Below are 26,997 nucleotides of genomic sequence, written 5' to 3' on the forward strand. Positions count from 1 at the left end.
GATAATCTTTTGATCTGATTAAAATATGGTCCAATATCATTTTACGAAGATATGATATACAATAATAATCTTTGGAGCCGATTAAAATATGGTCCAATATCATTTTACGAAGATATGATATACAAAATCTTTTGATCTGATTAAAACATGGTCCAATATCATTTTACGAAGATATGATATACAATAATAATCTTTTGATCTGATTAAAACATGGTCCAATATCATTTTACGAAGATATGATATACAATAATAATCTTTTGATCTGATTAAAATATGGTCCAATATCATTTTATGAAGATAAGATATATAATGATAATCTTTTGATCTGATTAAAATATGGTCCAATATCATTTTACGAAGATATGATATACAATAATAATATTTTGATCTGATTAAAATATGGTCCAATATCATTTTACCAAGATATGATATACAAAATCTTTTGATCTGATTAAAATATGGTCCAATATCATTTTATGAAGATAAGATATATAATGATAATCTTTTGATCTGATTAAATATGGTCCAATATCAGTTTACGAAGATATGATATACAATAATGAATTAAATAATCTTTTGATCTGACTACAATATGGTCCAATATCATTTTACGAAAATATGATATACAATAATAAATTAAATTATCTTTTGATCTGATTAAAATATGGTCCAATATCATTTTACAAAGATATGATATACAATAATAATCTTTTGATCTGATTAAAATATGGTCCAATATCATTTTACGAAGATATGATATACAATAATAATCTTTTGATCTGATTAAAATATGGTCCAATATCATTTTACGAAGATATGATATACAATAATATTCTTTTGATCTGATTAAAATATGGTCCAATATCATTTTACAAAGATATGATATACAATTATAATCTTTTGATCTGACTAAAATATGGTCTAATATCATTTTACGAAGATATGATATACAAAATCTTTTGATCTGATTAAAATATGGTCCAATATCATTTTACAAAGATATACAATAATAATCTTTTGATCTGATTAAAATATGGTCCAATAAAATATGGACGAAAAAAAGTCAGCTGTATTTACGTAGGTCACCTGAGACAAAGTTTCAACTGACCTATTCCTATCGCCTTTTGTCCGTCCAAATGCGTCGTCCGTCGTGTGTGCGTAAACAATTTACATTGTCGACTTCTCAAAAATCACTGAAGAAATTTCAATGAAATTTTGCACAAACCTAAGACATAAGGCCAATCAAAATTGTGAATTATATGATCCCCCAGGGGGCTGTGGTAGGGGCAAAAAGGGGTACAATTGACTAGAATTTCAAAAATCTTCTTCTCTACTCACAGATGTGGTAGAGTAAAATACTCTTCATAGATAGAAAGGTCTCAAGGCCCTCTACAAAAATTGTGAATTATATGACCCTGGGGTCTCAAGTTTCACCCTAGATTTTGTAGCATTCTTTGGTCATTTATAGTAGAAAATTAGTCAAATGTTGTCAGAATTATCCCTATGAAATGGCCATTGAGTCCTATTAACAAATTTTTCCATAACTGACTCCCAGGGGCCTTAGGGGCGGGGCCAAAAGGGGTCAAATTGGCTAAAACTTCAAAAATCTTCTTCTGAATCCTGGAACTGGTAGAAATATTCTTCATAGATGGAAAGGTCTTAAGGGCCTTTACAAAAATTGTTGGCAAAGCAAATTGGAATTTTAAGCAAAGGTTTGGTAACATAATACAATAACTATCAAAATGAAAAACAAAAAATAAAAATTCTAATACGAAGGTTCCACTTTAAAATTTATTCAAATTTGTAAATACTTTTGACAGAGTTCAACCGACTTTGCAATGCTCTTTCTGTAGCAGCACTCAGGTGACCGTCAAGGCCTCTTGGGCCTCTTGTTAATCTTTCTGTACTCATGGTACATTGACTGTTACAGTTAACATGCATTTGGCCTATTATGTTGTGATTCACATAAAAAAAGACTCGCAATTTCATGTAATATGGGATACAATGCTGATGTTGGAGACATAACATCTTCTAAAACATTGTTAAATACATGGCACTTATAGGGGGAGGGGCGCTAATTATGGTTATGGTGAATATGGTAGTTGAAGCATGAAAAACAGAGAAATTGTCCCAACATTGATCACTCTTTGGTGGATGCCAAGATCCCTCTGGGATCTGTTGTTATGGGATACAATGATGATGTAATAAATATCCATGAGATGGGGGCCGGGGAGTGAGTATATATAACTTCAACTCCTTCCCATAAGAGAGGAGGGGTGCTTATTAGGGGGATGATTGATGATTATAAATACAGGAAATCAATTAATATAAATTATTGTATTAACAGTTTAGGGGTTATGTTCTGAAACATATCTATTTATAGCTAGTTTTATTGTAACTACTATAATTTGTTATGGACCATATTCTGATTGATTGTAGCAGTGTACTGTACGCATCCAGTGTATCTTCTAAATACAAGATGTGTTGTCTTCTTTGTAAAATGTAATTCTATTTAATTATAGTCGATAAAATGGTTTAGAGTTACTTCCCTTAACCTGTTAGCATCAGTTGAAATTCATACACACTGACAATTGTGATTAAGAACAGAGTCTGTTTTTGTTTTTGATTGAATAGCTATGATGAAAAAGTGACATTTTATCATAACTTTTATCTGTTATGTCAATCCTCTTAGAATACCTTGTTTTAGACACAGAAAAAAATCTGACTATTGAAACTATCGATTGCTTGTCATACTATCGACGATTGTTAATTGATCATGACTTGTTAAATTTACCATCACTTGATCAAATTGAAAGGTATGCATTCGTCAGTAGTCAGATGTATTGTTACACCCCTAGTATATGGCCAATGTTTGGAGGTCAGTGTACATTTTTCCTCCCCAACTGCACATTTAAATGCTCTGTTACAGGTAGTAAGATTTCCCTGAAAGGATAAACTTCCTGCTGTAATGATTTTTAGCTCACCTGGCCCGAAGGGCCGGTGAGCTTATGTCATGGCGCGGCGTCCGTCGTCCGTCGTCTCGTCCGTCGTCCGTCCGTCCGTCCGTCAACATTTCCTTTAAATCGCTACTAGTCATAGAGTTCTGCATGGATTGTAACCAAATTTGGCCACAATCATCCTTGGGGGAGGGCGAACAGAACTTGTATAAATTTTGGCTCTGACCCCCCTGGGGCAGGAGGGGCGGGGCCCAATAGGGGAAATAGAGGTAAATCCTATAAATCGCTACTTGTCCTAGAGTTCTGCATGGATTGTAACCAAATTTGGCCACAAACATCCTTGGGGGAGGGGAACAGAACTTGTATAAATTTTGGCTCTGATCCCCCTGGGGCAGGAGGGGCGGGGCCCAATAGGGGAAATAGAGGTAAATCCTTTAAATCGCTACTAGTCATAGAGTTCTACATGGATTGTAACCAAAATTAGCCACAAACATCCTTGGGGGAAGGGGAACAGAACTTGTATAAATTTTGGCGCTGATCCCCCGGGGGCAGGAGGGGCGGGGCCCAATAGGGGAAATAGACTCTGAGGTAAATCCTTTAAATCGCTACTAGTCATAGAGTTCTACATGGATTGTAACCAAAATTGGCCACAAACATCCTTGGGGGAAGGGGAACAGAACTTGTATAAATTTTGGCTCTGGCCCCCCGGGGGCTGGAGGGGTGGGGCCCAATAGGGAAATAGAGATAAATTCTATAAATCGCTACTTGTCCTAGAGTTTTGCATGGATTGTAACCAAATTTTGGCCACAAACATCCTTAGGGGAAGAGAACATAATAAATTTTGGCTCTGATCCCCCGGAGGCAGGAGGGGCGGGGCCCAATAGGGGAAATAGAGGTAAATCCTATAAATCACTACTTGTCCTAGAGTTTTACTTGGATTGTGACCAAATTTGGCCATAAACATCCTTGGGGGAAGGCGAACAGAACTTGTATAAATTTTGGCTCTGACCCCCTGGGGGCAGGAGGGGTGGGGCCCAATAGGGGATTTAGAGGTTAATATTAAAATTCCTTCAGAAAAGAAACAATGAACCTGTATTCAGAACATTACTTGGCATTACAAACCAGGTGAGCGATACAGGCCCTCTGGGCCTCTTGTTTTTTATCTGATTTGTCATGTGATCTTTGTCTGAACTTTATTGTTCTTTATTTCAGTCTGTAACTTTGTGGTACATGAACGCTGTCTGAAGACGGTTGTCTCCCCTTGTTCCAGCATTGCCACCAACTTAATCAAGGTATGTAAGAATTTGTGTAATATAAACTCATTCACCCCTGAATATACATGTAGGCTCTTTTAAATATCAAAGATCAGACCAGTCCATTATGAAATTTCAGGGGTGAATAAGTTAAAAGAATTAAGGTAATGTGCATGAAGGGGCTACGAGGTGGATATGAGGTTCTTGCACTCATCAGCTGGATAACAAACAGTTGGCAGGGGACTGGGTAATAATGACAATCAAGTTAAGCTATATATCTGCATCTGTCAATCACATCAGCCTCAGAGTTGAAGTTTTTAACATATATTCAGTTACTGCTGACTAGTTTCACACTTTCTTGCTTCATAGGAAAACAAATGCAATTTTTTCTGTCGTTTTAGTGCTAGAAATCTTGCGCACTTATATATATGTATATAACACATCTCTGTTTCAGTCTTCTCTCTCTCATATATTCTCATGAATGATAGTACTGTACTAGAAATATGATAAACAGAATATTTTACTCCTATCTACAAGGGATGAAAGCTATTGAATTCATTATGAAGTTTGATTTGTAATTTACTTTAGATAGATGGACTCGCTCAAATTAGTTTTACATCAAATTGCTGTCCTGAAATGTCATCTACTTGGGATACAATCTAACTTGAATGACTCCACTTTTAATTTACAAGTTTTAGGCCTACATTTACTAACAAGCCAGTTACCACAGCATTTAACTTCTACTTTCCAGAACCCTGTAGCCCACTGCTGGACGGAGCCGAGTCACTTCAAACGCAAGTTTTGTAATGTGTGTCGCAAACGCCTAGAAGACAGTCTTGCCATTCGGTGTGAATGTGAGTACCATCTTCTTGAGTTCATTGTCATGGTGTTTCTCAATCTACAATGGATTAGTACATTGAGGATGTCTCTCCTTCAGCCTTTCTTTTATGGAATAATGTCTTTAGGTTATACCAGCTTTCCATGATGCTGCAAAGAAAAGATTCTGGAGTTTGTACTACATTCATTATTGCATATAATGTGAAACTTTCTTAACATAGTTTTAAACAAAGATATTTTGTTTGTTCCTAATTTCATGACTGGACCATACAACAACAGTGTAACTTAATACAGGGGTTTTGAGATCCTAAAACAATGTGGTTAAAGTACACTTTACCATTGATTAGTCCCACCATCTGGTGATTATGACATCATCATTTGACGTGAGTTTTGTGACTTCATAATCACCGTAAGGTGGGACTTATCGACTGTACAGTAAAACCCACATAATTCTTTTGATTGGCTGTGTTTGTATTCATGTTAACAACACAAAAATAAGGCAAATTGTAAGCAATTATTTTAATTTCAATTGTTATTCCATTTCCTTATTCAAGAGTGGGTCCTAGAGTACTCACAGTACTTTGATCATGATTGTCATTGCCTTCACAAATGCTTCTTTGAGTACTTTCAGTACTTTGATCATAATTGTTGTTGCCTTTACAGTGTGTGAGTATTATGCCCATTTGGACTGCCAAGACTTCGTGGTCAGTGACTGTAAGGAATGTGCTACCTATGTTCCACACAAGGAGCTGGTGAGTAAGGTCAAGGTCGTATTTGTGTCTCAAGGTTAAAGTGATGATTACTGATAGATTATCAAGGTCATCTTTTATTTCATGTGCAAGTCCCAAATATATGTCTTTATTGATGTTTATGAGATGAATTTTGTTTCAAGGTTGAATCTCAAATAATGTAAGAACGTAAAGATTCTGCAACTAACCTCAACTTAGACTCAAATTACATGATATTAGTGAATATTTAGTGTCAGTGGTTTAGCAAAGTTGTATTTATATTTATGCATGTGGAACAGCAATGAGGTTATTTTCTGTCCATACCGTCTTGCCTGACCTCGATAGCAATGCTCCAAGTTTGATTTGATTGATTGCCCAGTAACACCAGAGTATTTTACAGGTTAACGTTGTCCAGTACCATCAGTGGAGGGAGGGAAACCTACCAGCCAACTCCAAATGTGTGGCATGCAAGAAAACCTGCTGGTCAGCTGAATGTTTGGCAGGCATGCGCTGTGAATGGTGTGGGGTCACGGTAAGTGTAAGGGGGCAAGGTTCATTTGAGGTCAAAATAAGTGGGAAGGGTCAAGGTTAATTATATGTCACAAGAGGGAATGCTCAAGGTTAAAGGTTCACAATGAGTGAAAAGCGTTAAGGTTAATTTAATGTTGCAATAAGTAGAAAGGGTCAAGGTTAATTTGAGGTCACAGTAAATGGGAAGGGTCAAGACCAATTTGTGGTCACAATAAGTGGGAAGGGTCAAGACCAATTTGAGGTCACAATAAGTAGAAAGGGTCAAGGTTAATTTGAGGTCACAGTAAATGGGAAGGGTCAAGACCAATTTGAGGTCACAATAAGTGGGAAGGGTAAAGGTTAATTTGAGGTCACAGTAAATGGGAAGGGTCAGGACCAATTTGAGGTCACAGTAAATGTGAAGGGTCAAGGTTAGTTTGAGGTGTGTAGTTGTTGGGGTGTTATCTATACTGGATACAGTTTAGTTATGAATTTAAAACTTTTAACAGAAACTGTAGACTTCGGTTTCATATTAAAAGAGTTTAATGTTAGTAGAAAATGATGCTTTCCAACAACCTCAAAAAATATTTGAAAAAAGCTTATTGCACAAATCAATAAATCATAATTAATAAATCTTATATTTTCAAAGGCACGTTACTTTACAATTGTACACATGATATAAACAAAACATTTACAGGTTTCTGTAGCGTTATTTTGGGATGTTATCGGTTGTAAGTGTCCTATATACCCTGATACATTACAGGCCCACGGTGGATGCTACAAGAGCCTACCTGTGGAGTGTAACTTTGGGAGCCTGAGGAAGATCATGCTTCCTCCCAGCTGTCTGACAATCCCTAGGATGGACATCAGTATGGAGACTATACTCGGTTTCAACAAGAAGGGCGATTGTGAGTAGAATCTGTTATTGTTACTCAGGATTTGTTGTATTCATGTTATAGAGCCTACCTTTGTTTTTGTACAATTAGGGGAGGAATAGTTGCTTGTGTGACCAAATAAGGGGAGATAATTCATAATATGTCTTATGATTAGATCAGATACTCCTAAGATTTAGAGATAATCAGAAGCATAGTGTAATATAGGATGTACCCTTAATTTGATTAATTACCCAGTTAATTGTTATGTTTCTGTGTTTGTGTAAGGGGAGATAATCTAAAGTATACATAGTATGATATAGGATATACCTTTAACTTGATTAATTACCCAGTAATTGTTATGTTTCTGTGTTTGTGTAAGGGGAGATAATCTAAAGTATACATAGTATGATATAGGATATACCTTTAACTTGATTAATTACCCAGTAATTGTTATGTTTCTGTGTTTGTGTAAGGGGAGATAATCTAAAGTATACATAGTATGATATAGGATATACCTTTAACTTGATTGATTACTAAGTAATTGTTATGTTTCTGTGTTTGTGTAGGGGAGATAATCTAAAGTATACATAGTATGATATAGGATATACCTTTAACTTGATTGAATTACTAAGTAATTGTTATGTTTCTGTGTTTGTGTAAGGGGAGATAATCTAAAGTATACATAGTATGATATAGGATATACCTTTAACTTGATTAATTACCCGGTAATTGTTTGTTTCTGTGTTTGTGTAAGGGGAGATAATCTAAAGTATACATAGTATGATATAGGATATACCTTTAACTTGATTAATTACCCAGTAATTGTTATGTTTCTGTGTTTGTGTAAGGGGAGATAATCTAAAGTATACATAGTATGATATAGGATATACCTTTAACTTGATTAATTACCCAGTTAATTGTTATGTTTCTGTGTTTGTGTAAGGGGAGATAATCTATAGTATACATAGTATGATATAGGATATACCTTTAACTTGATTGATTACTAAGTAATTGTTATGTTTCTGTGTTTGTGTAAGGGGAGATAATCTAAAGTATACATAGTATGATATAGGATATACCTTTAACTTGATTGATTACCCAGTAATTGTTATGTTTCTGTGTTTGTGTAAGGGGAGATAATCTAAAGTATACATAGTATGATATAGGATATACCTTTAACTTGATTAATTACCCAGTTAATTGTTATGTTTCTGTGTTTGTTTAAGGGGAGATAATCTATAGTATACATAGTATGATATAGGATATACCTTTAACTTGATTGATTACCCAGTAATTGTTATGTTTCTGTGTTTGTGTAAGGGGAGATAATCTATAGTATACATAGTATGATATAGGATATACCTTTAACTTGATTAATTACCCAGTAATTGTTATGTTTCTGTGTTTGTGTAAGGGGAGATAATCTATAGTATACATAGTATGATATAGGATATACCTTTAACTTGATTAATTACCCAGTAATTGTTATGTTTCTGTGTTTGTGTAAGGGGAGATAATCTATAGTATACATAGTATGATATAGGATATACCTTTAACTTGATTAATTACCCAGTTAATTGTTATGTTTCTGTGTTTGTTTAAGGGGAGATAATCTATAGTATACATAGTATGATATAGGATATACCTTTAACTTGATTAATTACCCAGTAATTGTTATGTTTCTGTGTTTGTGTAAGGGGAGATAATCTATAGTATACATAGTATGATATAGGATATACCTTTAACTTGATTAATTACCCAGTTAATTGTTATGTTTCTGTGTTTGTTTAAGGGGAGATAATCTATAGTATACATAGTATGATATAGGATATACCTTTAACTTGATTGATTACCCAGTAATTGTTATGTTTCTGTGTTTGTGTAAGGGGAGATAATCTATAGTATACATAGTATGATATAGGATATACCTTTAACTTGATTAATTACCCAGTAATTGTTATGTTTCTGTGTTTGTGTAAGGGGAGATAATCTATAGTATACATAGTATGATATAGGATATACCTTTAACTTGATTAATTACCCAGTAATTGTTATGTTTCTGTGTTTGTGTAAGGGGAGATAATCTATAGTATACATAGTATGATATAGGATATACCTTTAACTTGATTGATTACTAAGTAATTGTTATGTTTCTGTGTTTGTGTAAGGGGAGATAATCTAAAGTATACATAGTATGATATAGGATATAACTTTACTTGATTAATTACCCAGTAATTGTTATGTTTCTGTGTTTGTGTAAGGGGAGATAATCTATAGTATACATAGTATGATATAGGATATACCTTTAACTTGATTAATTACCCAGTAATTGTTATGTTTCTGTGTTTGTGTAAGGGGAGATAATCTATAGTATACATAGTATGATATAGGATATACCTTTAACTTGATTGATTACTAAGTAATTGTTATGTTTCTGTGTTTGTGTAAGGGGAGATAATCTAAAGTATACATAGTATGATATAGGATATACCTTTAACTTGATTAATTACCCAGTAATTGTTATGTTTCTGTGTTTGTGTAAGGGGAGATAATCTAAAGTATACATAGTATGATATAGGATATACCTTTAACTTGATTAATTACCCAGTAATTGTTATGTTTCTGTGTTTGTGTAAGGGGAGATAATCTAAAGTATACATAGTATGATATAGGATATACCTTTAACTTGATTAATTACCCGGTAATTGTTATGTTTCTGTGTTTGTGTAAGGGGAGATAATCTATAGTATACATAGTATGATATAGGATATACCTTTAACTTGATTGATTACCCAGTAATTGTTATGTTTCTGTGTTTGTGTAAGGGGAGATAATCTAAAGTATACATAGTATGATATAGGATATACCTTTAACTTGATTAATTACCCAGTAATTGTTATGTTTCTGTATTTGTGTAAGGGGAGATAATCTAAAGTATACATAGTATGATATAGGATATACCTTTAACTTGATTGATTACCCAGTAATTGTTATGTTTCTGTGTTTGTGTAAGGGGAGATAATCTAAAGTATTTAACTTCATTAATTACCCAGTAATTGTTATGTTTCTGTCTGTGTGTACCTGGGTCAAGGGAGATAAGCAGAAGCATGTACTATAATATAGTATATACCCTTATAATTACCCAGTAATTGTTATGTTTCTGTCTGTGTGTGCCTGGGTCAAGGGAGATAAGCAGAAGCATATAATATAATATAGTATATACCCTTATAATTACCCAGTAATTGTTATGTTTCTGTCTGTGTGTACCTGGATCAAGGGAGATAAGCAGAAGCATATAATATAATATAGTATATACCCTTATAATTACCCAGTAATTGTTATGTTTCTGTCTGTGTACCTGGGTCAAGGGAGATAAGCAGAAACATATAATATGATATAGTAGATAACCTTATCTTGATGAATTACCCAGTAATTGTTATGCTTCTGTGTTTGTGCTGCCCATGGACCAGCTGTACCAGGTAAGTGGGATGTATTGCTATCTTATTGTATTTTTCTTTCTTTGGCTGATTTTGTCTTTGCTGCAAACATGACTTCTGAAAGTTGCACAAACAATTGGATAATGGTTTTTGTTCATCCTTTTACAAATAAATATTTTGCTTGATACTTGACACCAGAAATAAAACAATGAAAATTCTACAATATCTAGATATTAGCTGCTTCTTTCTTATTGAAAAATAAATATTGGATACAATTTATTATATTTTACATACTGTTTTAAAGTTGCTCCATAGCTGACAAATTGATATTTTTTCACTTTTTAAAACAGGAGCAGACAATTTAGTATTTTTCTTCAGTTACAAAAGTTACTTACTTTACACCATTACGACCTTTGAAAGTTTGAGCTACTAATTTTAATTCAAGTTAAAAGTATGAAAAATAATTAATTGCATCCCGAAAAAATGCCGTGGCGCTATATCCTATATGGAATGAAGTAATGATTACGCATGCACCAAAGGTAAAATAAATTATTTTATGTTATTTTTCGATATTAATAACACATCCATATACATGATTAAATACCAATTATTGTTCAAATGGTGTATATCATTTATGCCCTGTCAGCGGTGGAGCATCTTTAATCATACTTATTTTAAGGCAGTGAAATTTTAGTGCAAATGCACAAAAATTGTAAAGTATGATTTAGTAGTGTGGATGTAAACTACACAATTAGCTGGTTCAATAATGGAAAATCCTTTTTACAAAATTTAGTGCTGTACACGAATCACTGTTTCAAAGACAGCATGAACTGCGCTAAAATAAGTACGTGTACAGTAGTTTGACAAGCTGATCTTGTTTTCAGTGAGAACTGTATCTGAGGAATGGCCGTCTAGTGGAGAGTCCAAAAATGACGATGAGGACAAGGAACGCCGCTCACCGAGGGAGAAGGAAAGTCGTGACAAGGAGAGGGACCCAGAATGTAAGTTCTTATAGATTTACTATAGGAGATTTCAATAAATTTCAGTGATATCGCACTATAATATCAGTATAATGTGTCTAGGTAAGTGATGTTTGGTGTCGTCAGTACATTTCAGTGATATAACACTATATTATCAGTACAATGTGTCTAGGTGAGTGATGTTTGGTGTCGTCAGTACATTTCAGTGATATAGCCCTATAATATCAGTATAATGTGTCTAGGTGAGTGATGTTTGGTGTCGTCAGTACATTTCAGTGATATAGCACTATGATATCAGTATAATGTGTCTAGGTGAGTGATGTTTGGTGTCGTCAGTACATTTCAGTGATATAGCACTATAATATCAGTATAATGTGTCTAGGTGAGTGATGTTTGGTGTCGTCAGTACATTTCAGTGATATAGCACTATAATATCAGTATAATGTGTCTAGGTGAGTGATGTTTGGTGTCGTCAGTACATTTCAGTGATATAGCACTATAATATCAGTATAATGTGTCTAGGTGAGTGATGTTTGATGTCCTCAGTACATTTCAGTGATATAGCACTATGATATCAGTATAATGTGTCTAGGTGAGTGATGTTTGGTGTGTCAGTACATTTCAGTGATATAGCACTATAATATCAGTATAATATGTCTAGGTGAGTGATGTTTGGTGTCCTCAGTACATTTCAGTGATATAGCACTATAATATCAGTATAATATGTCTAGATGAGTGATGTTTGGTGTCGTCAGTACATTTCAGTGATATAGCACTATATTATCAGTACAATGTGTCTAGGTGAGTGATGTTTGGTGTCGTCAGTAAATTTCAGTGATATCGCACTATAATATCAGTATAATGTGTCTAGGTAAGTGATGTTTGGTGTCGTCAGTACATTTCAGTGATATAACACTATATTATCAGTACAATGTGTCTAGGTGAGTGATGTTTGGTGTCGTCAGTACATTTCAGTGATATAGCACTATGATATCAGTATCATGTGTCTAGGTGAGTGATGTTTGGTGTCGTCAGTACATTTCAGTGATATAGCACTATATTATCAGTATAATGTGTCTAGGTGAGTGATGTTTGGTGTCGTCAGTACATTTCAGTGATATAGCACTATAATATCAGTATAATGTATCTAGGTGAGTGATGTTTGGTGTCGTCAGTACATTTCAGTGATATAGCACTATAATATCAGTACAATGTGTCTAGGTGAGTGATGTTTGGTGTCGTCAGTACATTTCAGTGATATAGCACTATAATATCAGTATAATATGTCTAGGTGAGTGATGTTTGGTGTCGTCAGTACATTTCAGTGATATAACACTATAATATCAGTATAATGTGTCTAGGTGAGTGATGTTTGGTGTCGTCAGTACATTTCAGTGATATAGCACTATGATATCAGTATAATGTGTCTAGGTGAGTGATGTTTGGTGTCGTCAGTACATTTCAGTGATATAGCACTATGATATCAGTATAATGTGTCTAGGTGAGTGATGTTTGGTGTCAGTACATTTCAGTGATATAGCACTATAGTATCAGTATAATGTGTCTAGGTGAGTGATGTTTGGTGTCGTCAGTACATTTCAGTGATATAGCACTATATTATCAGTATAATGTGTCTAGGTGAGTGATGTTTGGTGTCGTCAGTACATTTCAGTGATATAGCACTATAATATCAGTATAATGTGTCTAGGTGAGTGATGTTTGGTGTCGTCAGTACATTTCAGTGATATAGCACTATAATATCAGTATAATGTGTCTAGGTGAGTGATGTTTGGTGTCGTCAGTACATTTCAGTGATATAGCACTATAATATCAGTATAATATGTCTAGGTGAGTGATGTTTGGTGCCGTCAGTACATTTCAGTGATATAGCACTATAATATCAGTATAATATGTCTAGGTGAGTGATGTTTGGTGTCGTCAGTACATTTCAGTGATATAGCACTATAATATCAGTATAATGTGTCAAGGTGAGTGATGTTTGGTGTCGTCAGTACATTTCAGTGATATAGCACTATAATATCAGTATAATGTGTCTAGGTGAGTGATGTTTGGTGTCGTCAGTACATTTCAGTGATATAGCACTATAATATCAGTATAATATCTAGGTGAGTGATGTTTGTCGTCAGTACATTTCAGTGATATGCACTATGATATCAGTATAATGTGTCTAGGTGAGTGATGTTGTGTTCAGTACATTTCAGTGATATAGCACTATAATATCAGATATAATATGTCTAGGTGAGTGATGTTTGGTGTCGTCAGTACATTTCAGTGATATAACACTATATTATCAGTACAATGTGTCTAGGTGAGTGATGTTTGGTGCCGTCAGTACATTTCAGTGATATAGCACTATATTATCAGTATAATATGTCTAGGTGAGTGATGTTTGGTGTCGTCAGTACATTTCAGTGTTATAGCTCTATAATATCAGTATCATGTGTCTAGGTGAGTGATGTTTGGTGTTGTCAGTACATTTCAGTGATATAGCTCTATGATATCAGTATAATGTGTCTAGGTGAGTGATGTTTGGTGTCGTCAGTACATTTCAGTGATATAGCACTATGATATCAGTATAATGTGTCTAGGTGAGTGATGTTTGGTGTCGTCAGTACATTTCAGAGATATAGCACTATAATATCAGTATAATATGTCTAGGTGAGTGATGTTTGGTGTCGTCAGTACGTTTCAGTGATATTATACAATTATCAACCTATTTTCAGGTGGATACGGTGAGTTATCAACCCGAGTAAGATATATATCCTGAGGCCGGAGGCTGAGGGTTATATCATTTTCGAGGGTTGATAACTCACCGTATCCACCTGAAAATAGGTCGATAACTGTTTTATTATATGACACTTACATGATATTAAGCCGGCTCTTCAAAAAGACTTTTAAATCTACAAAAAAAAAGATGATATTTGCAAACTTTCTGTTTACAAAAGCAATTACATGTAGTATATGGTAAATATCCATATGCTTCTTGCTAACGGTTTTAGACTGGTAGAACTGGAATATTGTATCAACTGCAGCCCGTCTGGCATTTTTTGAACGTTTTCCATAAATTGAAGTTTGCAGTTGTCACCGTTGATCATAGTAAACTTGCTGCCTTCCGCCATATATGTTGCCGACTATAATATTGACGTCACAATAGATTATCCCAACGTCATTGAATGAGGGAAACTCCTGTTACGCTATATTTGGGTACGACTTGACGTCAAAAGTGATTATGACGTCACATTTCAAGGGAGTTTTCCTCGATCTATTTTTGACACAGGTTACTGGACTCGCGAGAGGTATCTGGACTGAGTCCAGTAACCTCGCATGCTTTTTGCCGCCGATTTCGGGGTTGATATCACAGTTGATGAATACTTCTGAGAAACTTATTGGCCAATCAAAATACAGCATAAGCACCAGTCATATAATAAAGCACTATAATATCAGTATAATGTGTCTAGGTGAGTGATATTTGGTGTCCTCGGTACATTTCAGTGATATAGCACTTTAATATCAGTATAATGTGTCTAGGTGAGTGATATTTGGTGTCTTCATTGAGATAATGTTGTTAGTACACTGGACGAGTTTGATGTCAAGCTTATCTCTAGGGAGTCTGACCTTATTGTGTCTTACATCTAGGGAAAGTGATTTGAGGAAGTCGAAAACTTCAGTTTATACCTAGCTAGCTGTGCTTGTATCTGAACATATGAACCTATACATGTGTGATTGTAGACTATGATTGTCATTAATGGCACTCTACATACAGAACACTTTATATATATATATATGACAGTATGATGTATGCTTTTTAGCCAAGAATATCTGAGTATTTGACGTGTGACAGTATGATATTTGGTTTTTTTAGCGGAGATTATCCGAGTACTTGACGAATGAGAGTATGAAACATTTGTTTTGTAGCTGAGATTATCTGAGTATCTGATGGATGACAGTATGATGATTGTTTTGTAGCTGAGATTATCCGAGTATTTGACATGTGACAGTATGATGTTTGTTTTGTAGCTGAGATTATCCGAGTATTTGACATGTGACAGTATGATGTTTGTTTTGTAGCTGAGATTATCCGAGTATTTGACGACTAACAGTATGATGTTTGTTTCTTAGCTGAGATTATCCGAGTATTTGACGAGTGACAGTATGAAGGTTGTTTTGTAGCTGAGATTATCCGAGTATTTAACATGTGACAGTATGATGTTTGTTTTGTATCTGAGATTATTCGAGTATTTACAGTACCTGAACCGTTTAACGTTCCCAAATTTGCGTTTCGTTTGCGTTTGCGTTATTTCCGTTAGCAATCGTTAGCGTTAGCAATCGTTTATCGTTAATCGTTATCGTTTGCGTTAGCAATCGTTAATCGTTAGTTGCGTTTATAATCGTTTGCGTTAGAAATCGTTTGCGTTAATCGTTAGCAGGATCCACTTCCGCTAACGTTAACCACTAAAAATAGAACCAAATGCCGGTGAGACGCTTTGACGATCCGGATTTAATGTTCATTACTTTTCTCCTAAGATATTACGTTTACCGCTTCGTGTAGAAGCGATCATTATAACATCTATGAAATAACAAATAAAGTGTATTGTATTGAATTTTATATCTCTTTTGGTTGTATATATATTTGTTAGAGGTGGTTGAAATAAAAATATGTACAGTAACAAGATCGTATACATGGCGCTCCGATCTGTTAAAACGTTCTGAAATACTTCGTATTTAAATCATTCATCAGTCAATTTACAGAAATAATAAATGTATTAATTATCAAAACTTAATGTGATTTTCCCTTTTTATATTATTATTATCAGAAACATATATCATATATGTTTCTAGCTGTTATTATTATTTCTGCGAAAGCAATTCAAATATTAATGAACATGTCTTACAGAACATTAATGTCAAAAGCATTATTTTAGAAAAAATCCACGACAACTGAAAGATTATGCAAGAAAATAGCTAAAACAGATAATAAAAATATAAAAACGTTATTACAGACACGCTGCATAATATTGTTCTTGTTATATTAAATATTATCAATGTACGAAGAACGCAAAAAAAGAAAAAAGACTCGGGAGATTTGTAAATAAATTCGTGAAGTTTAAAATTCATTAACGTGACGAGTTTGAACACGGGAAGAGGTGAGATTTGGCATCTACATGTACATATTATTTAAACGCAATTAATAAGTACTCGTATTTATATGAAAATGGAAAAGGGAATAAAAAGATGTACACGTTCGCATTTCTTTACATACAATAATGTTCGTAATGTACGAGTATACCTACTCGAACTGTGCAGGTACGTTACATTGTAAGCCTTCACATGTATTATGACCCTGGCTAATTAACCCTTTAAGCGCTTGTCACCGCAAATGTCGTTCCGCTAGTATCGGTCTCGTAATGTTGGTCACCGCAAATGTCGTTCTGTTGACAAAATTTTTCACACGGCTCGTAGGTATTTCCCATCCACATGTTTATAAATAAAAACGACTCTGATTGGTTGTTTAGGCCCCAAACTAGCATAACAGCGTGTGTGTACTGATAAACTCGGCAGGAGTACTACGATATGCTCTGTTGAACAGGCCCCGATATCGAACGTAAACAAATAGTAAATTCAATCATGGCGGCCGCTTTTGACTCGGACTGGGACAGTGACGAAGACGATAATATTGAAAATATCTTCAATGAAAATAGTGACAGTGAACCTGATTTTGAAGGTTTTGGACCTGAGGACATTGTAAGGAATGGAGCGGTAATTGCTCACATTGATATGGATGATTTCTCGCCCGAGAATGACGACGAAGACAACTCGGACAAAGCGGAGGGTTGGACGAAATCATCGGGGCCACCTTTATGTGCACCGTTTACAGGGGAATCAAAACTTAATGTCAATATGGAAAATCAAGAGCCTATAGATTTTTTTCAATTATTTCTAAATGACGATTTTTTAAATATTGTTGTCCAACAAACAAATTTATATGCTGACCGCAAAAAAAATCAAGGTCGTCAGGGAAATCACTCGCGTATCTCAAAGTGGAAACCAGTGTCACTCGAGGAGATCAAAGTATTTTTTGGTCTGGTAATAGCGATGGGATTGGTCCATAAGTCCGATATAGATACTTACTGGGCAACTGAGGACGTTATTTTTACTCCATTTTTCGGAGACAAGATGTCTAAAGATCGCTTCCAAAATATTCTCTCAAACTTACACCTGTGTGATAACGATACCTTCATACCACCTGGGCAACCTGGCTACGATCCTTTGCATAAAATAAGACCCATGATTCAACAAACATTAAATGCATTTATAGATGTGTATTCTCCTGCAGAAAATTTATCTTTTGATGAGGCAACATGTCCCTGGAAAGGGAGACTTAGGTTTAAAGTTTACAACCCTGCTAAACCCTGTAAATTTGGGATAAAACTTTACCAGGTATGTGAGGCTGACAGTGGTTATTGTGTCGGATATGATGTGTATGTAGGTAAAAACAACAGAGCAACAAGTGTTTATTGTGAGGAACTTGGGCTTGATGAAGAATTATCTGAAACCACTAAAACGGTGATAGGTTTATTGGCCAGGTGTGGTTGTTTAGACAAAGGTCACAGGGTTTACCTGGACAACTACTATAATTCGCCAGAATTATTTGATGAACTAGAACACATGAACACATACGCATGTGGGACACTTCGCACAAATAGGAAAGGCGTACCCGTTGCTATAAAACGTAAAAACAGAAAACTCTTACAAGGACAGTGTATCTTTCGTCAAAAAGACAATCTTCTTGTCATAAAATTTCATGATAAACGAGACGTACACATGTTATCAAATTTTCATGAGCCGCAGGTAGCAGTCTTGAATAAAACTGATCCGAAAACCAATACACCTATTACAAAACCAACATGTGTTGTAGACTACATAAAACATATGGGAGGTGTAGATCTCAGTGACCAGCTCAACAATTATAACTCAATTCTTCGTAAAACAAAAAAATGGTGGAGAAAGTTGTTTTTTCACCTGGTAAACGTTTGCATTGTAAATGCCTATCAATTGTATAAAAAATTTTCACCTGATGTAAAAAAGAAATCACACTTTGACTTCCGACTGTCTACTGTACGTTCCCTTGTGGAAGCAGGTGGAGTAGCTGCCAGGCCAGCCAAGAGAGGAAGGAAAGTTCTTGGGGAGCTACCAGCTCGTCTTGTTGGACAACACCTACCTGAGTACGTACCTGCAACTCCAGGTGCTAAACGTGCACGCCCTCTACGGGAATGTAAGGCATGCAATGTAAAGAAAAAGGACAGAGAAAGAACTAAAAGAAAACAAACTTCTTTCCAGTGTAACACCTGCCAGGTGGCATTGTGCGTTCCAGATTGCTTCAAAGCTTTCCATACCTATGTAAATTATCGCCAGGTATTATTACCTGCTGCTAACGAGGACTCTGATTAAATATCTACCTCCTGTATCAGTCCTTCAGAACAGGTAAACTCACAAGAAATGTGTGAAATAATAATCACAAAGTCAGAATTTACAACATAATTAGTTTTATTTCATAATTCAATGACAATGTTTACCTGTCAATTAGAGCTATGATTTACCTGTTCACACCTGAAATTTGAATCAATTAATCACCAAAACTAATGAATTGTATTCCTTGGTATAGAACAGGAATAAAGAATGATAGTAAGGTGATTTACATTGTAAATATTCCTACTTTATGGAATTTTGAAGGAAATATATTTATTTACCTGTAATTTTTACCTGTAAATCCTTACCTGAAAAATTTTTAGAGACAATTTTACCATCTATGTAAACCTAAACATCTACTGAACAAAATTTGTATATATGTCTATTATTGAAAATGGCAAGGAAAAAATGTTATTAAACATTAAATAAAGGTATTCATAATTTCTGTATTTCCTCAAATTAATTCAACAGTAAGGCCCCTTATATAGTAAGAGTATATAGCGCTTAAAGGGTTAAGGTATACAAATAATATATCAATAAAAATTGGACAGTCACCTTCTCACATGTGCTCGTTGTTATTTGTACCTGGAATCTCTTCAATTCCCAGCGTGACGAGCACGGATATTTTACCTGTACATGTATTTAGGTCACGACAGGTGTTACCTTGTGTCGACCCCCTGTCGCTGGCCACGGGCGGAGTTCACCTGTAATTAACACCTTCTTGGGAGGGAGATTAACTTAATACCCAACTTACCTGTGCCCCGTACAATGTGACAGTACATTTCACGTACTGTCTTATTTCAAAGTTTTGATGTTTACAATATGCTTTTCTATAGATTACGTTGGAATGAATTAGCTTATTACACTTATACATTGTACGAATAAATAATTTGTGAAATTTGTAACGGTTAATTGCAGAGTTGCTTCATGTGAAATGTGATCAAATAACATTATTTCTTACACCGGTTACAAATACAATTTTTCTACGTAAACGTAATCTTCGGTATACGTGTATATATAAATGTACATATATGCATATGCATCACTATCTTCACCGTCGTTGTCATCAATGATATGCATAATTGACTTAATTTGAATATAGATAACTGGAAGTGAAATATTTTCATTCTTTATATCTTTATTATATGCATGAACTATAAAATGAGAGAACTGCAAATGACGAAACACGAATTCAAATGTTCAATCTTGTACGTACATTTGTAAATGTACATGTGCGACCCTAAAATCGATACCTAGTCAATTGTAAGCAATAAGCTTTTATGTACATATATACTGTATATATATGATCATGAATGCACACCCTAGTAATATAATCCCGTCATGAAAAAATATTCCGAGAATACATTTTCCATGGTAACCGGAAGAGCCTTTCGACAATCTGAAAAATAAAACAAATTTAAACTTGTGATTGATGCGGGAAACACTATAAAATGTTACTTATTACAATCGTTGAGTAATGAAATATCGATAATAGAAATCAAGCATATAAATGGAAATTTGATGTAATGAGTTTTAAATGTGTTTATGTTAAAATCTTTTTATTCGTCATTTCAATGCCATGATACTATTTAAAGTACCGGTATACGCCTGATCGCTTCACTAAAATTATGACATTGTGACGGTAATATTGTCAATAAAGTGTTGTTACAATTTGTTTGTAATTTCTTAAAAATATCGGATAAATATGACACTTACAATAATACAATTCTCTCTTAATACATACTATTGTACACGTAATTTGAAAACTTACTTGTAAAGTGGAAACTTTGTATCGAATACAGTCGTGTTTGACTTCATTGTGTTATTATCAGTAAAGAGATGTTGTAATAATTTGTTATTTCTTAAAATACCGGGTAAATGAGACACTTTAGAATAATACTGTTCTTTCTTACATACAGTTGCACATGTAATTCATTTTGTAAACGTACATTTTGTAACTGTAAAGTGGAAACTTCGTATTGAGAACTGTCGTCTTTGACCTCATCGTGTCCATATGGTATACAGAAACTTCTTATACTTTCGTTTGTATTTCAGAACGTCAAGATCCGTAATTTATTTACCGTCAAGCCGTTTCCGTGATTATAACAATGGTATTTCCGGTGTATGCTAGCCGTTTCGTTTTGCGTTAACCGTTAATCGGTAGCCGGTATTGCGTTAATCGTTAATCGTTAATCGTTAGTGTTAGCAATCGTTAGCGTTAGCTAACGGACAGATTTTTTGCGTTGCGTTTGCGTTAGCCGGGAACGTTAAACAGTTCAGGTACTGTAACATGTGACAGTATGATGTTTGTTTTGTAGCTGAGATTATCCGAGTATTTGACGAGTGACAGTATGATGTTTGTTTTGTATCTGAGATTATCCGAGTATTTAACATGTGACAGTATGATATTTGTTTTGTAGCTGAGATTATCCGAGTATTTAACCAGTGACAGTATGATGTTTGTTTTGTATCTGAGATTATCCGAGTATTTGACGAGTGACAGTATGATGTTTGTTTTGTAGCTGAGATTATCCGAGTATTTAACATGTGACAGTATGATGTTTGTTTTGTAGCTGAGATTATCCGAGTATTTGACGAGTGACAGTATGATGTTTGTTTTGTAGCTGAGATTATCCGAGTATTTGACGAGTGACAGTATGATGTTTGTTTTGTAGCTGAGATTATCCGAGTATTTAACATGTGACAGTATGATGTTTGTTTTGTAGCTGAGATTATCCGAGTATTTGACGAGTGACAGTATGATGTTTGTTTTGTAGCTGAGATTATCCGAGTATTTAACATGTGACAGTATGATGTTTGTTTTGTAGCTGAGATTATCCGAGTATTTGACGAGTGACAGTATGATGTTTGTTTTGTAGCTGAGATTATCCGAGTATTTGACGAGTGACAGTATGATGTTTGTTTTGTAGCTGAGATTATCCGAGTATTTGACGAGTGACAGTATGATGTTTGTTTTGTAGCTGAGATTATCCGAGTATTTGACGAGTGACAGTATGATGTTTGTTTTGTAGCTGAGATTATCCGAGTATTTGACGAGTGACAGTATGATGTTTGTTTTGTACTGAGATTATCCGAGTATTTGAGAGTGATGATGTTTTTTTTACTGAGATTATCCGAGTGTTTTGACAAGTGATAGTATGATGTTTGTTTTGTAGCTGAGATTATCCGAGTATTTGACGAATGACAGTATGATGTTTGTTTTGTAGCTGAGATTATCCGAGTATTTGATGGGAACTCGTCCATGAGGAAGAGAATGTACCGTACAATATCTGTAGCGAAGAATGCCCCAGCTCAGGCCATCCTGGAAGCTGCCCTCAAAACATTCCATATATCTGATGATCCCAAGAATTACTACGTGTCGGAGGCTTCCGAGTTTGGTAAGTCTATATGTGATGTTAAATCTATATGTGATGATATGAAGTGAAATTTTATGAAATGAATACAGTAGTGATAAAAATATGTTACATAGTTTCTTGTTTCTGGATGAATCACACTTATATTTCATCGGCGAGGGTTGAAACTTTTTTCATCAGAGCAAAGCAGGAGTGAAAAATATTAAAGTTTCCACCTCACAAGATGAAACATAATTGTTTTTCATCAAGAAACAAGGAATATTCTATGTATTTCATGTTTATGTCTGTGCTCTAGGTCTACACTAGGCCAACTGATACCAATATATTTATTTCAATTACCTAGCCAAGAATTCCCCGCTCACTAATTTTATAGTTCCACTTAAGGAACACAAATTTTGAAGAAACTACAATAGATAAACTAATGTAGGTTATTTATGATCCAGCAACTACACCGAAACTAAAAAAATTAATAGCAAAGATTCACATAATATTATATTTTTGGTTTGAAATTTCAAAAAAATATTTTCACACCAAAACCATATCTTCACAGTAAATGCTGTGTTCTGATTGGTCAATTTTGTGTGACACTCATGTGAAAAATATTACACAATTTTTTTTACCATAGAACTGTATATTTAAAACTAAAAAATGTAATGAAAAAGAGTAATTATTACACAATTTACAGTCATTAAGCTTGGTGGTTCAATACTGGAAATACCCTTTTACAAGATCTTGTGCTGTATATGTATTAGCACTTCAAAGACAGCGCATAAAAGGCTAAATAAACTACCGTTAAAATAACTACATTTACAGTATCGAGAATATAAAGTTTGTTTACATTACAACTTTGCGAAATCTATGATAAGATTCAAATGGTGAGTAGCCCTGAATGTTTCAGGTGAGCGGGAACTCGAGGAAAACAGTCCCATCCGACAACAACTCAAAACACCGGACGGCAAACGCCCCTCCATCTTCCTCCGGTACAAGGATCGCGACCCAGAGAAGGGCCACCTCAAGATCTACCCCGGGGGATTACGGTGAGTGTGGGAAACTAAAGAGTTTCAATCTGATTTCAGGTCTTGTAGCTTGTGGAATATCTAAAGTACTATCCTCATATCTACATATGACCGTCTTATCATGTGGTATGAGAGTCCTATCCTCATATCTACATATGTATGACTTACCATATAGTATGAGAGTCTTATCCTCACATATCTACATATGAATGTCTTACCATATGGTATGAGTGTCTTATCCTCACATATCTACATATAAATGTCTTCTGCATGAGAAAAATATTGTACCGACTAATCTGTTTCAGGGTGTCTGCTCCGTATAAGGTTATTGAAGTTACAAAAGATACCACATCTGAGGAAGTTATCAAAATTGCTCTCAGAAAATTTGGGTTACATGTAAGTAAAATATAGTTTTGGTTTTTAGGTCATCTGACCCAAAGGGTCAGGATGACCTGTTGTTATCATGCACCGTCCGTCGTCATGCGCCGTCCGCCATCCGTAAACGTTTCATTCAGTACTGATATTTGGCCTGTAGCATGCTGGGATGAAGGGCTACCAAGTTTGTTCAAATGAATGACCTTGATCATCATTTAAGATCACAGGGGTTAAAAAGGCTAAAATCTTAAAACTACTTCTTATCAAGAACCAGAAGGCCCAGGATACTGATATTGGGCATGTAGCATGCTGGGATGAAGGGCTACCAAGTTTGCTCAAATGAATGACCTTGACCATCATGCAAGTTCAAAGGGGTCAAATCGGCTAAAATCTTTTAACAACTGCTTGAGAATAACTAGGAGACCTAGAGACCTGGTATTAGGCCTTTGACATGCTGGGAGGAATGGCTACATAATTTGTTCAAATGAATGACCTTGACCTTCATTCAAGTTCACAGGGGTCAAATTGGCTAAAATCTTTAAACAAATTCTTGTGAATAACTAAGAGGCCTTGAGTACTAATCTTGGGCATGTAGCATAAATAAGGGGTCTGCTGTATTGCCTTAATTGTTAGCCACCATTGTATACTGTGACTATATTTGTTTTGTGCCAATAGTCAGATGTCTGTTAAGGTCCATGGGCCTCTTGTTGTTATACCTCCTGCAACAAAGTTAAGGGAAGGGGGGAGGAATACTGGAATTGGATTGTCAATCTGTCCGTCTGCCTGTCCGTCCGTCTGTCTAACACAAATTTGTCCAGCGTACTCCTCCTTATAAACTTAAGGTTTTTGTTGTTGATAGAGGTGAAGTTTATGTATAATATCCCATCATATAAACTTTTAGTCAAATAGATAATATTATTTTATATTGAATGCTTTGTCATTTACTGTAATCTATAATCCATAAATGATTTCAAATGCATAAGAAAAATATTTTGTATCAAAAACCGTTTCAAATATGAATTTTGTTGCAGAATCAGTAAATCAGAATCAGGAATTCATTTCTGTATTTGTTTTGATTTATTAGGATGTGTATCCTGAAAACTTTAGTCTGATTGAGGTTCTCTTGGACAAAGGTGTCTCTGAGAAACACCTGGAAAAGTCAGAAAAACCATGGCAACTCATACAACAGAGTAGGAAGGTAAGTCCGATGTATATCCCCTGGAAATGTTTGAAAATCATGGCAACTTATAAAGTAGGAAGTCAGAGGTATGTCCCCTAGAAATGTCTGAAAATCATGGCAACTTATAAAGTAGGAAGTCAGAGTTATGTCCCCTGGAAATGTCTGAAAATCATGGCAACTTATAAAGTAGGAAGTCAGAGTTATGTCCCCTGGAAATGTCTGAAAATCATGGCAACTCATAGAGTAGGAAGTCAGTGTTATGTCCCCTGGAAATGTCTGAAAATCATGGCAACTCATAGAGTAGGAAGTCAGTGTTATGTCCCCTGGAAATGTCTGAAAATCATGGCAACTCATAGAGTAGGAAGTCAGTGTTATGTCCCCTGGAAATGTCTAAAAATCATGGCAACTTATAAAGTAGGAAGTCAGAGTTATGTCCCCTGGAAATGTCTGAAAATCATGGCAACTCATAAAGTAGGAAGTCAGAATTATGTCCCCTGGAAATGTCTGAAAATCATGGCAACTCATAGAGTAGGAAGTCAGTGTTATGTCCCCTGGAAATGTCTGAAAATCATGGCAACTCATAGAGTAGGAAGTCAGAGTTATGTCCCCTGGAAATGTCTGAAAAATCATGGCAACTCATAGAGTAGGAAGTCAGAGTTATGTCCCCTGGAAATGTCTAAAAATCATGGCAACTCATTGAGTAGGAAGTCAGAGTTATGTCCCCTGGAAATGTCTGAAAACAATGTGGCAACTCATAGAGTAGGAAGTCAGAGTTATGTCCCCTGGAAATGTCTGGAAAATCATGGCAACTCATAGAGTATGTCCCCTGGAAGGTAGGAAGTCAGTCAGTGTTATGTCCCACTGGAAATGTCTAGGAGTAGGAAAAATCTAAAATCATGGCAACTCATAGAGTAGGAAAGTCAGTGTTATGTCCCTGGAAATGTCTGGAAAAATTCATCATGGCAACTCATATGTCTAAAAATCAGTAGTAGGTAAGTCTAAAGATCATGAACTAAGCTCCATAGAGTAGGAAGTCAGAGATATGTACCCTGGAAATGTCTAAAAAATCATGGCAACTCATAGAGTAGGAAGTCAGAGGTTTATGTCCCCTGGGAAATGTCTAAAAATCATGGCAACTCATAGAGTAGGAAGTCAGTGTTATGTCCCCTGGAAATGTCTAAAAATCATGGGCAACTCATAGAGTAAGATGTCAGTGGTTATGTACCCCTGGAATATGTCTACAAAATCATGCCAACTATAGAGTAGATCGAAGTCAGTGTATATTGTCCCCTGGAAATGCAACTCTAAAAAATCATGTTATGATCCCCCAACTCATGGCAAACTAGAGTAGGAAGTCAGTGTTATGTCCCATGGAAATGGATGTCTGAAAATCATGGCAACTCATAGAGTAAAGTGAATGTCAGTGTTATGTCCCCTGGAAATGTCTAACAGAGCAAATCATGAAAGCATTTCTCAACTCATAGAGTAGGAAGTCAGAGGTTATATGTCTACCCTGGAAATGTCTAAAAATCATGGCAACTCATAGTGTTAGAGTAGGAAGTCAGAGTTATGTCCCCTGAAAATGCTAAAAATCTGTGGCAACCCTGGAAAGAGTAGGAAGTGTCATGAGTTATTGTCCCCCCGGAAATTCTGAAAATCATGGCAAACCTCATAGAGTAGGAAGTCAGAGTTATGTCCCCCTGGAAATGTCTGAAAATCATGAGCCAACTCATAGAGTAGGAAGTCAGTAGTTATCTCCCCCGGAAATGTCTGAAAATCATAGGCAACTCATAGAGTAGGGGAAGTCAGAGTTATGTCCCCCTGGAAATGTCTAAAAATCATGGCAACTCATAGAGTAGGAAGTCAGTGTTATGTCCCCTGGAAATGTCTATAAAATCATGGCAACTCATAGAGTAGGAAGTCAGTGTTATTTGTCCCCTGGGAAATGTCTGAAAATCTGGGCAACTCAATAGAGTAGGAAGTCAGT

At 35.2% G+C, this 26,997-nt stretch overlaps 2 protein-coding genes across 6 annotated transcripts in view; both read left to right on the forward strand.

The window, feature by feature from the left end:
- Positions 1-26,997, forward strand: part of LOC138308559 (diacylglycerol kinase theta-like) — a 61,440-nt gene that overhangs the window by 19,262 nt on the left and 15,181 nt on the right. For 4 of the 5 annotated variants that reach the window (XM_069249604.1, XM_069249603.1, XM_069249605.1 and 1 more), the window contains exons 2-11: positions 4,170-4,249; positions 4,962-5,064; positions 5,711-5,799; positions 6,176-6,307; positions 7,049-7,193; positions 11,482-11,598; positions 22,293-22,463; positions 23,323-23,476; positions 23,761-23,851; positions 24,915-25,028. In XM_069249604.1, coding sequence (XP_069105705.1) covers positions 4,170-4,249; positions 4,962-5,064; positions 5,711-5,799; positions 6,176-6,307; positions 7,049-7,193; positions 11,482-11,598; positions 22,293-22,463; positions 23,323-23,476; positions 23,761-23,851; positions 24,915-25,028 — 1,196 coding nt within the window. The remainder of the gene's footprint in view (positions 1-4,169; positions 4,250-4,961; positions 5,065-5,710; positions 5,800-6,175; positions 6,308-7,048; positions 7,194-11,481; positions 11,599-22,292; positions 22,464-23,322; positions 23,477-23,760; positions 23,852-24,914; positions 25,029-26,997) is intronic. The other variant, XM_069249607.1, reaches the window with a different exon arrangement.
- LOC138308561 (piggyBac transposable element-derived protein 4-like) lies at positions 16,954-19,575 on the forward strand. The gene has a single exon (XM_069249608.1). The coding sequence runs from the start codon at positions 17,224-17,226 to the stop codon at positions 19,045-19,047; it is 1,824 nt and encodes a 607-aa protein (XP_069105709.1). The 5' UTR covers positions 16,954-17,223; the 3' UTR covers positions 19,048-19,575.

The sequence above is a fragment of the Argopecten irradians genome, chromosome 15, assembly GCF_041381155.1.
Source record: "Argopecten irradians isolate NY chromosome 15, Ai_NY, whole genome shotgun sequence".
In the NCBI taxonomy this organism is placed as follows: Eukaryota; Metazoa; Mollusca; class Bivalvia; order Pectinida; family Pectinidae; genus Argopecten; species Argopecten irradians.